The 12,158-nt window shown below is 40.3% G+C and overlaps 1 protein-coding gene across 4 annotated transcripts in view; it reads right to left on the bottom strand.

Moving 5' to 3' along the window:
• gab2 (GRB2-associated binding protein 2) overlaps nucleotides 1-12,158 on the bottom strand; it is a 286,643-nt gene that overhangs the window by 22,216 nt on the left and 252,269 nt on the right. For all 4 annotated transcript variants that reach the window (XM_063052852.1, XM_063052850.1, XM_063052851.1 and 1 more), the window contains 2 exons: nucleotides 8,662-8,884; nucleotides 290-888 (listed from right to left, as the gene is read on the bottom strand). In XM_063052852.1, coding sequence (XP_062908922.1) covers nucleotides 290-888; nucleotides 8,662-8,884 — 822 coding nt within the window. The remainder of the gene's footprint in view (nucleotides 1-289; nucleotides 889-8,661; nucleotides 8,885-12,158) is intronic.

Below are 12,158 nucleotides of genomic sequence, written 5' to 3'. Positions count from 1 at the left end.
TTTTGAATTAGTTCCCACTTTGTCGACTCTCATGTCTCTTCCCAGGTTCTTCTTTAACTGTGCAGTGCTTCCGCGAATATTTTATTTCTAGATTGTGAGGTTTCCTGCTTTTTGTGTAGTTTAGAGACAAGTGAAACTGGACCGATCAGGAGTATTCCAGTAATGACAAGCTCTGGTCAGGAATAACGTTTGGAGAGATGGAGTTCCGGTTCAAGATCTGAGTGTAGGGAGGGTAACTTGAAGAGCAAGTTATTTCAAAATACATTACTTCTGCATTCAAATCATTTACCTCTGTGAAGTCTGTTGCTATCCACTGCTGGAATGGTGTTCCTTCTGGGGATCGTTGCTGCTGACGTTGTTTGCTTTCCTTTGCCATTTCGAGAATGTTGCTTAGGACTATTTCTTTCAGACTTCCAATCTACTTGTGTAGGTTTTGGTGGCCTTGGAGGGGGTGCAGAAGCTGACTCACCAGAGTTTGTGGATAGCGTGTTGTGGTTTTTGTCAAAGGTGAATGTCCTTGGAATATGGTAGACGGACGTAGGTGTGGACGGAATTTCATTAGAGTCCGTGGAAATCTCACTAAGCCGTCTACAAAGAGTGTTATTGGGAGTATTGTATGTGTACACTGCTTCATCATCGTTGTCTAACCCTGGTGAGTCAAATCTGACTACTTCATCAGACCCCAGACTCCTAGGCAAGTTGTAAGCAATGGCGTCTCTTTGCTCCATATGTTGTTTTGCTGGTTTTGGTAAACTATGAAAATCCTGAATTTGTCCACTGGTCCCGTTGACACAATGTGAGTAACCCCGTGGTGACCTTTGTGCGGCGGTCTCTCCATCCCTCATTGTGGAGCCGGGGAAGTGCATAGGCTGAGAAAAACTGGCACTCCTGAAAAACAGAGAGTCAAACAGCAATCAGTTCAGTATTTTAACCAATTAATCATTGCAATGATGATTTCCACCATAGTATTCTCTTATTTATCTTAGCACAGATATTTAATTCAATGACTAAACAGTAAAATATGATACGATATGAATATGCACGACTCCCCCCGTCACCACGCCTGGTTCCTCCAGATGCTCTAGTCTCCTCCCACATTCCAAAGGATGTATGAGTTAGTAGGTTACATGGGGGTAATTGGGCAATGCAGGCTGCTGGACTGGCCTGTTAACATGCTGTAGCTCGAAAAAAAAATGAAACAAAATGATAAAGAAAGTTCACTAACCATAGAAATGGAACAGATGGAGAATAAACTTTTTTAAAAAAACAAATAAAATGCAGCATTGCCATTGTAAGATAATCACTAAATGAGAAAAAAATGGGAGAGGATCAATAATATCTGCCATCAGGTTTGAAAAACCTTTGAAAGTCAGTGGCCCAGAGTGCACCTGGCACACTCATTGTCCTAGTTCCAGTGGCGAAGGTTCCAACATCCTTGCTGACGATCCATGAATTAAGAACTGAATTTTAAGGACTATATCCTTAGGTCCCATAACTCAAGACAATCCCATTGCCCTTCTGACAGCTTATGTGGTCAAATTTTTTTCTGAACAGCTACAAGAATCATAGCCACATAACACAGAAACAAGAGCTTTGGTCCACTATGTCTGTTCCCACCATCAAATGTCCCATTGACCAGCACTTGTTCCATCACTTTCTGTGCCTTGCATTTCAAATTCTCTCTCCATGGGTCTCTTACTCAACTCTGATAGAGCATTCCCGATTCCAAACACCCTCCAGGTGAAAAGAAAAACCTTCCTTAGGTACCTTTAAATCTCCCATGCTTTACCATGTTCACTGGTTTCAGATACCTCAGCTATGGGGATGCACTGATGCTTAGAAGTTATTGGAAGTTGTTGCAGTTCATTCAATGAATTATAACACATATAAAGGGCAATAAAGGAACAAAAAGCATAACCTTCACATAGCTCTTTAATGAAGCCGGTGAATGAATTCAAAATGAAAGTTACCAGACTTCAGTTTCCTGCCTTAGTAGGTATTAATCCACAGCTTCGGAAGTGAAATTTATTTTGCTCCTTTGTTAAGGACAAACTGGGGCCATTGTCTGTTCTCACTGGTGAGTCCAATGATAAAGACAACTGACCTCCAATACATTCAGTACTTCTGTTCCATAAAGGACAGGAGTGGAAATGGACTGACCACCAGGAAGGAATACCAAAAGTACTTCTACACTGCTTTTCTCCGGTGCAACTGTTCCAACAGTAAACTGATAGGAAGTTAGTGGATTTTTTTTTCAGTAGAGTGCTAAACTGTACACCTGCCAGGGATTTAAATCTAACATATAAAGAAAAAGGATATTACTGAAGGTTACACCTAAATCATCCTAGTGTGAAGCCTTATTCAAATTCAGATTGATATATAACTAGAAATAAGCTCATTGCAAAGAGGCCAGGCTAGTATTCATTAGAGGCTCTAAGAGTGAGAGGTGACATAACCGAAATACGATTCTAACTGCTCTTGACAAATTGTGATGATAATGTTTTGTTTTGTAAGTCAATCTGGAACTAGGGTCATCTTTTCAAAAACACCAGCTTTTTTTAAAAAAGAGGCAATATTACGCAACACACATCAAAGTTGCTGGTGTTTGATGTGTGTTGCTTGAACTTCCAGCATCTGCAGAATTCCTCGTGTTTGCGTTTTTAGAGGCAATATTAATTTGTTTCTCTCAGAGGGGAGGGATGTTGAACACTTTTTAGTCAGAGGTAGAAAGATTTTGATAAGCAAGGTTAGGATGGGGGAAGTTTACTTTGGTCAGGGGATATGGAGTTGGGGTTACAATCAAATTAGCCACGATCTTATTGAATGTCAGACCATCGGCCTACTCTTGCTCCTAATGTGCAAGTCCATGTGCTGTTACATTAATTGCTTAGGTAGAAAGAGATTTCTAAAGATATCTGCTGACTTTAGGGAAAGAATGAAGGGACTTTTCCCTGCTCTGTTTTAAACTGGAAGACCATAATTTTGGTGACAGGTGAGGTTGTATAGGAATAATATTTATCTGATCCCTTTCTTGGCCTGCCTGCTCAGATCCACAAAACATTCCATGAATAAAGAGATCTCCTGTTGGCCAGGCAAACATTTCTTCTTCTGTTACCGCCTCAAATTTGATTAATTGGCCACCATCTCTTTTAAGGAGTGTGCACATTTGCATTTATACTTGCCTATTTAACTGTAATGCTACGTTTCAAATGTAATGGTTGTTAAGTGTTTTAATGTGCCCTAACAGTACGAAATGCACAATGTAAAACAGTTTGAGCCCCTTATCTAAGAAGGAGAGGGTCCCAAGGAGGGTTACAAGGATTATCCCAGGAATGAAAGGATTAATGTATGAGGAGCATTTGACGGCTCTGATTCTGAACTCACTGGAGTTTAGAAGTATGAAGGGGAATCTTAGTGAAACCTATTGAATATTGAAAGGTCCAGATACAGTGGACATGGAGAGGATGTTTTCTATAGTGGGGGAGTCTAGGACCAGATGGCACAGCCTCAGAATAGGATGCTCCTTTAGGACTGAGATGAGGAAGAATTTCTTTAATCTGAGTGTGGTGAGTCTGTGCAATTCATTGTCACTGATGGCTGTGGAGGCCAAATTATTGGGTATATTTAAAGTGAAGGTTGATAGGTTCTGGATTAATGAGGGCGTCAAAGGTTATGGGAGAAGGTAGGAGAATGGGGTTGGGAGGAATAATAAATCAGCCATGATGGAATGGTGGAGCAGACTCGATGCGCTGAATGGCCTAATTCTGCTCCTACGTTAATGGTCTCGTGCTGGAATGCCTTACTTTACAGTGTTCTTCGCTGATTTGTTTTTTGACATCTAGTCATGAGGAGTTATCTGCAAATATCAGTATCTCAGATATATACAGATACAAAAAAAAATCAGAAGCAGAAATGTATATTGATAGTAAAAGAAAATTACTACATTAATTTATAGAAGAATAGAAAATAAAACCATGAAGGTAACGTTAGAGTTTAATTCAAGTTGAATTATTATAACCAAATGACACAGTCTTTGTCCAGGGCCAAGGTGCAAAATATATCATCAACAGGACATAGAGTATAGCACATATGGTTATAATTTCAGAAAAAAAAACATATAGCCACAAAGAGTGAAAAATAATATAGCTCAGGCCCCTGTGTGGCATGACTAGATTGATGGTAAATTGTCCTGGTCCAGCTTGTTCTTCCACCGAGCAAACACTGAAGGTCAGCACCGAGCAAATACCAGAGAGCAGCACCGCTTTGGTGTCTCCTCCCCCAGACGAACCCGCAGCCTCAGCCTAGGCCTAGTCCTCATCGCAACTGCGGCAACATGGCTCTCTCTCTGTTGGTCACCAATAAAGCAGTGAACTGGACTGGCAGTATTCTACATTACCAAAATCCTACAAGGTCTTGTAGCCACAATAAAAGCATCCAAGATAATCACTCACACTGTGCTCCGTCTCGGCACAAGAAGTCTGGGCGACAACACAACATTCCAGCTTCAACACCATCAGGAAACTCACCATTGGGATAGTCCGACAGTACTTGATGTTCTTAGCATCCAGCAGTGACTTACAAATTATAAAAAAGACTTACAAAATGAGCAGAGTCATTTGATTGGACCCAGAGTGAACACTGCTTCCAAGCATGCTCTCTTCTTACCGTACCAGTACTACAATCACATCTTGCTTGGGAACACAATACATATTTCTAGATTCTACACCAAAGGTCATAGAAAACCGAATGGGAATAATCCTGTAAAGAGTGGTTTTGAAAATTGAGATGGCTTGAATTAAGTAAAGGCAATTTCTCATGAAATTAAAAGCAGGCTAAATGAAAACCTGATGCAAATCTTTAAAATCATAGATTACACATAGAGACATTGTTTCTAGATGGGCAAGTCTAAGGAGATAAAAATATTTCGATGAACAGGCTGAAAGAGCTGAGGAGAAGTTTCTTTACACTAGAGGTGGAATTTTCAGTCATTTAGACTAAGACAGGTAACTTAACAGAGTTAAAGACCATCTTACCTGTATTTGAGGAGAAACAAATTAAAGGATGTGGAGATGAAGTGAGAATGGATTGGGATTGTGGAATTATGTACAGCGATGGGGACCAGAATAGTTAAATGTCCTACTTTGGAAATTATAGATCCATGTAATTTGATGTAATGACGATGGCTTCTAAGTGGATGGGAATTATCAGCACAAGTAGAACAGAACATTTGTGGAGCTCTGTGTGGCTCTGAATTCTGATGATTCTCATTACAAATGCTTCACTTGAAGTCATATGGTAGTTCATCTCAGACAGTCCTTCTGGGGTCATTTATGACCTGCTTCCACTCTTGAGAACAGGAAGGTGCCCATTTTTGACCTGTTTTGGGAGTTGGCTCTTGTACTTGGAAAAACTGAACACTTAGTTGCTCCTGATGAGAAGACAGCCGGAGTCTCAGCTGACATAATGTGACCTCACATGCCCACACATCCAAATACTTGATCCTGCCCTTTTCCTTGGCTCCCCACCTCAACCCTTCTTACACTGGATTTCCCATCCTTGTCTACACACCTCTATTTCCTTCGCAAGTTTCCACCCTCAGAATCTCCTCTTAGTCACTTCTTTTCCTTGAAGATTTGCCTGCCTTCACCTCCCCATACTCTGAATGCCTACTCACGCCCTGAAGTGTTGCTGCAGATTCCTGATTCACAACTTTGAAATGACACAATAACTAGCATGGAATTTGAAACAATAGGATGCAAATTAATTTGGGAAAGTATCTGAAAGGATTGCAAGTGCATAAAATTTCTTTGGTGTGGACACTTTCACTGTTGTCCAAAATTTCAACTCAATAAATCGCATTGGATAATTTCTTCCATAACGTCTATCCTTGCCTTTCCAACTGCAGATTAATTCTGTGACTCAGAAATTTTCCCAATAATTTTCCTACCACCGCTGTTGAACTCACTGCCCTCTAATCACCTGGCTTATTCCTAAAGGTACCACATTTTCTGTTCTCTAGTTATCAGGCACTTCTCTCTCTTTCTTTGGCTAGAAAATTTCTTTCAGAGCAACCTCCCATTTCCTCCCTTTGCACAGGGTTACATCTCAACAGGCCCTGGGATTTATCCACCTTGAAGCACTCTTAGACATTTAATACCTCCTCCTTTTTGAGGCTCTACAATTTTGTAACTGCTATCTGTCTTTTCTCTCCCATGACAATGATCTTATAGTTAGTTCCTCTACAACCACGTGGTAAGGAAAGTAAAGCGTTGAAAATCTGGCTGGAGCTTTTATCAAGTGGGCCCCCAGATGGCATTGATCTGTTAGTGCTGTTGGACTTGCACTCATTCAGGTCAGTGGAGATTATTTCATCAAATACCTGACATGTCATTTGGTCATAAGAGCATATCCATTTAATCACGGCAGATATATTTTCCCTCTCAACCCAATCAACTGCTTTTGCTCTGTAACCTTCACTACCCATACTAATTAGAACCTAACAACCTCCGCTTTAAATGTACTCAATGGTTTGGCCTCCACAGCCATCTGTTGCAAGGAGTTTCACAGATTCACCGCCCTCCAGTTGAAGAAATGCCTCCTCATCTCTGTTCTAAAGGGATGCCCTTCTATTCCAGACATCCCACCTCTCCCGGAAGTTCCGGGAGTCTTCCGCATATTAATAGTGGCTCCCTGATGCCCACAAGTTATATATAATGTCCCGGAAATTGATTTTTTTGAGAGCGAGCGCGAGTGAGAGCGACCACGAGACAGAGGGAGAGAGAGTCTGGTGGGGGGGAGATAGAGAGATAGAGATAGAGGTAGAGAGAGAGAGAGATCAAAAAAAAGTCAGAGTGGCAGAGTGTTCCAAAAAAAGAAAATATAAAACGGCGTCACCCTAGACTACCCTAAAGTGTACCCCTGCCTAATAGGGGTCAAAAATAATGACAGCGTTGCTCGCTGCACTGTTTGCAACAGTGACTTTTCTATTGCCCATGGTGGGTTAAGACTGTAAAAGACACTTTGAGGTGAGTTTAACAGGTGTCATTCGTTCATTAGCATAGCTAACATTATTTAAACTAGCTGGCTAGCTGCTAAGGAGCTACTCTATTGCAGACATCCCACCTCTCCCGGAAGTTCTGGGAGTCTCCTGCAAATTGATGGTGCTACCTCCCTGAAATGAGTTTTTGCAGGGTGGGATGTCTGCTATTCTGAGGCTGTGCCCTCTGGTCCTGGACTCTTCCACTATTGGAATTATCCTTTCTACATCCATTCTATTTAGGCTTTTCACTACTTGGTAGGTTTCAATGAGATCCTCCCCCTCATTCTTCTAAATTCTGGTGACTACAGGCCAGAGCCATATACAGACTCCTTATACATTAACCTTTCCATTTGGTTGGTGAATACAGATGAGAAGTATTTATTTAAAACCTCTTCTACATCCTCTTACTCCAGTTGCAGATTGTCATTTTGTTCCCTTCCAGCACCCCACGTGATGTCTGGCTCAGGTCATGACGCTGAAGCAAGTCATGAAGTCCTGTACAGTACCTTGAAAGGCCATAGATGGACCATGTAGGCAGATGAAAACAAGGGCTGCCCCTGAGAGATGGAAAAACTATGGCTTTCAACCTTGCCCTCAAGAGCTTTTTAATACTTCCATTTTTTGTTGAAATTCAGAAACTTCAAAACGTAAGTGAAAATGAAATAAGCAATTAAAAGATTTTTTTTGAATATTCCATTTTTTTTAAATAATAGGAAGTATTTTTATTGCCTTTTCCCTCTTCTATCACATAACCCAATCGAAATGAAGACCTGCAGATCTTGGGCTAGGTTAGACCAGCCACAGTATCTAACAGCAAGTACCCCAGTTTAACCTTTGCCTCAGCTCCACTCCATGCCGGTCCAGCAGTGAACTTGGTGGTAGGGCTTGGATGGTAAATTCAGCACTTCTGCATTGCAGAGAGCTCTGGAGCTGCTGAGGCTTATACTGTAAATGGAAATTTGGAGGACAATATGACTGTGTGGAATATGCTTGCAGTACTGGCTTCTTCCATTAGAGGCCACCAGTAAACTATCTAAATGTCTGAAAGAAAATGAGTATCACCATAACAATTCACATTTGTCCATAGGCAATGAAACCTTAACACTGATGTTTTCAGAATGCTTGTGTAAAATTTACTGCTGCAGTGTTTTTTTCTGCTCACGAGTCCTGAACCCATGAGTTACAGAAATCACTTTTGATCTGACACAAATGTTTTTCAATAAGGTGATAAACCAACAGCAAACAGTCGAGAAAAGCATGTTTGAGCAGCACGTGCAAATCAGGTTTTTTTTTTGCAGACATCATTACCTACATCCTGATCAAATTATTTTGTCAAACTCTGTTTCACTCAATGAATTGAAGAGATAATAACAAAAGACAGGAAAGGAAATCTTCTCGTGAATCATTCCTAATGCCCACTGTAAATTAAAGTTACTGAGCTTGGTTCCAAATTCTTTTGATTCTAATTTAATGCAGTGCATCACATGTCCAGTCTGTTTATTATCTATTCTGACACCAACAAGTACTGTGAGTCAGTTATGAATGCTTTTGCATTGGATTGCTATTTTAGAGATCTAAGTATCATCTTTTTCATTTTGCTGTGTTCGGCTAATGATTCATACCTAGTATTTTCAGTCTTCCTGCTCATACATTGGTGGAGGAGGAGGTAGTCCTGTGGTGCACTGGATGAAAGAACGGACTGAAGCTGGATTGGGTTTTCAAAAGTGAACACAGATGGCTGACTGGCGTGTGAAGGGCTCTGGGCGCCATGTTCTTCAATCATTCCAAAGTTAGGAATAGATGAACGAGGAACCTGCGATCCAACTGCTGCGTTTCTGGCAACATCTGTATGGAACAAAAATTAATCACTTTATTAATGGATTCCTAACTCAAATGTTACACAAAGTAGAAATGAATCGAGAAGTCCAAATCAGTGTTAAAACAAATCGGCATAAGAAAATGCCAATTAAACATCAAATTATAGATCACAGGTTAAAAAAGTAAAACAATGCATTATATTTGACATCTTTATATAACAAATGATAAAGGTTTGATTATCTTTCTTTCATAAATCCTAATTTTAAGCGAGGTCCTCATAGAAGCACACTTGTTGCATTCTCTAATCTGTGCACCATCTAGGTTATTATAAAAGATGTCTATCGATCTGTAGGACTCTGCCAGCTGCAAAACTACTACACATTTTCAAGTAACTAGTCAAGAAGTTTGGACAAAATGGACTTTGAAGTATTCAGTCCATATAATGTCAGTTTGCTGGCTGCACTTCATTTGTTTACCTACACTGCACTCTCCAGCTGCAACACTATATTCTGCATTCTGTTTCTAAACACCGCAGTGTAGCATAACCTGTCTGGGTGGCATGCAAACACATTGCACCTCATTGCATGTGACCATAATAGACCGATAATTGCTACACCTTTCCTATCCTGGGAATAAATGGACTCCACCAGGGACATTCCACATATACTGATCCTACAGCAGCTGTGAAAGCGTTTGTGTGAACATAAATAGCACAAACAGTGCAATACTAGCATCGAGTATCTTTCTATATTGTAGCTCTGAATCATTGTCTTCACTGCCAGTGCACAGTAACTGCAGTGCGGCCCATGTTGAAAATGTGCTGCAATTAATTACCTAGGGTGCTCCAACAGTACCTCCCAAACCCATGATCTCCTAGAATGCCAAGGACAGCAGGCAATCACTACCATCGACAGGTTTCCCTCTAAGTAGTACGCCACCCTGACATGGAAACATACTATTCTTTCAACTACAAAAACACATGAGATTCTGCAGACGTTGGAAATTCAGGGTAACACACACAAAATGCTGAAGGAATCAGCAGATCTGTGGAGAGAATAAACAGTCGACATTTTGGATGGAGACCATTTATCAACTTATTCTTATCTAACTCCTGGAACCATGCCCTAGCACTATGGGAGTATCGTCAGGGAGATGGCTCACTATCACCTTCTTGAGGGTAACCAGGGATGGAAAATAAATGGTGACCATGCCAGCAACACCCAGGTCCCAAACATGAATTTATAAAGCCAGCAAAAGGATCAAAGGAGGAGTTTGTGCACATTGGCCAGACTAAGTCACTCTCTATGAAACATTGCAACTCTGCATTTAATGCACTCCGGTTAGGAACCTATCACAATTGCTGAATCCAGTTACAGCAACGAATAGTGGGAGAGATGTTGGTGAGAGAAACATAGCATGCAAAATTAACATTAATTCATTACTTATACTTGATTCATAATGTTCTAATTTCATCAAACAGACTCATTCTGCATGTCATTTTAAGGAAAAGTCAAACAGGATGTCCTTCCATCTTTGAGTACAACTTGATCACTTGTTTTATTGCTGTATCTTTTGAGATTATCTGGGCTAGAATTACTGAAGACTGCACATTAGTCATTGAATCTGAAATTCAATAAAAGCCTTGATTCCCCAGAGGAAGAATGAGTCATCAATGTTTAAAACAACCATGTATTGATTTCCTTAAAGGACATACCACGTCACTATCCTTTTTGACCCAGACAGCTGAAAGCACTCATTCAAGACTACAGAAACCTATTTATTACATTTAGCTGGTGGATGAAGTGCTCTCTGACTACAAAACAAAAATGAAAAAGAGATGTGGAAAATCCTGGATATTATCCTGTTTTACAGATTGAACCAAAATGATCAGTCATTTGGTTTGAGCAAGCAAGCAAACATTACATATCAGGAATGTATTTTCTTAATAACTAGGATAGCAAAAATGTTGCTGAAACCACTATAAATAAAATACACTTTCATGAGATGTAAATTAATGAGAAACATACAATTGTCATATTCCATCCAAGCATTTATGACTGTGTGACTGCTACAAATGGATATTTGATCGAGACATGAAATAATTTAATTCATTGTAAAAGTCCCCTCCTATACTCAGTGGCCACTTTATTAGGTACGCTTGCTCATTAATGCAAATATCTAATCAGGGAAACGTGGCAGCAAATTTAATGCATAAAAGCACGCAGACATAGTCAAGAGGTTCGGTTGTTGTTCAGACCAAACGTCAGAATGGAAAAGAAATGTGATCTAAGTGACTTTGACTGTGGAATGATGGTTGGTACCAGATGTGGTGGTTTGAGTTTCTCAGAAACTGCTGATCTCCTGGGATTTTCATGCACAACAGTCTCTAGAGCTTACAGACAATGGTGCAAAAAACAAAAAAGAAACATCTAGTATGCAGCAGTTCTGTGGGCAAAAACACCTTGTTAATTAGAGAGGTCAGAGGAATTGGCCAGACTGGTTCAAGCAGACAAGAAGGTGACATTAACTCAAATATCCACACATTACACAGTGATGTGCAGAAGAGTATCTGTAAATGCACAACATATCAAACCTTGAAGTGGACAGGCTACAGCAGCAGAAGACCATGAACAAACATTCAGTGGCCACCTCAGTAGGTACAGCAGATTTTCTAAAGTGAAGCTAATGTACAGAAAACTATACCTTCAATTATTCTTTGGTCAAATTGAGTACAGAGTATTCGCGGAATGAGTGTCAAAGATCCATTGGTATTTTAGTCTACTTCAGCAGTGCAAAATAACTGAAAGATAGACTGATGCTTGCATACACTAAGACTTAACCCACTGACTAATTTTCTGAACTGTTCAAGTGGGTGATGCAAGCAGGGATAAACTTACAGCCATAATGGAAAGGCAGGAGCTCACTATATTGACAATTTCTCCTGGATTCCCAGAAGGTTGACTTAAGGGAATAAGAGACAAGAAGCTTTGATAGGGTGGGATTTCTTCAGTGCATCTAAGAGGGGTTTTTGAAATAGTAATGAGGAATGTCCAACTAGGCGACAAAACAAACACTAAATAATTTTGGGAAATAAGTCATGCTAGGTGGCATAAGTGGGTGACTATTTTGGGAATACAGTAGTGTTTTAAAAATTGTTATGAATAAGGGAAGGTACTAAACTGGGGTAGGGCCAATTATGACACAACGAGAGAGGAGCTGAGAGCCATTGATTGGTAGCAGCAGCTGCTGGAAAAGCTCATATGTAACATCTGGGAATTCTTTAAAGATCAGCTGATCAGAG

Source organism: Mobula hypostoma, chromosome 7, assembly GCF_963921235.1.
Source record: "Mobula hypostoma chromosome 7, sMobHyp1.1, whole genome shotgun sequence".
Classification (NCBI taxonomy): Eukaryota; Metazoa; Chordata; class Chondrichthyes; order Myliobatiformes; family Myliobatidae; genus Mobula; species Mobula hypostoma.
This window is presented reverse-complemented; position numbering and strand designations above follow the sequence as displayed.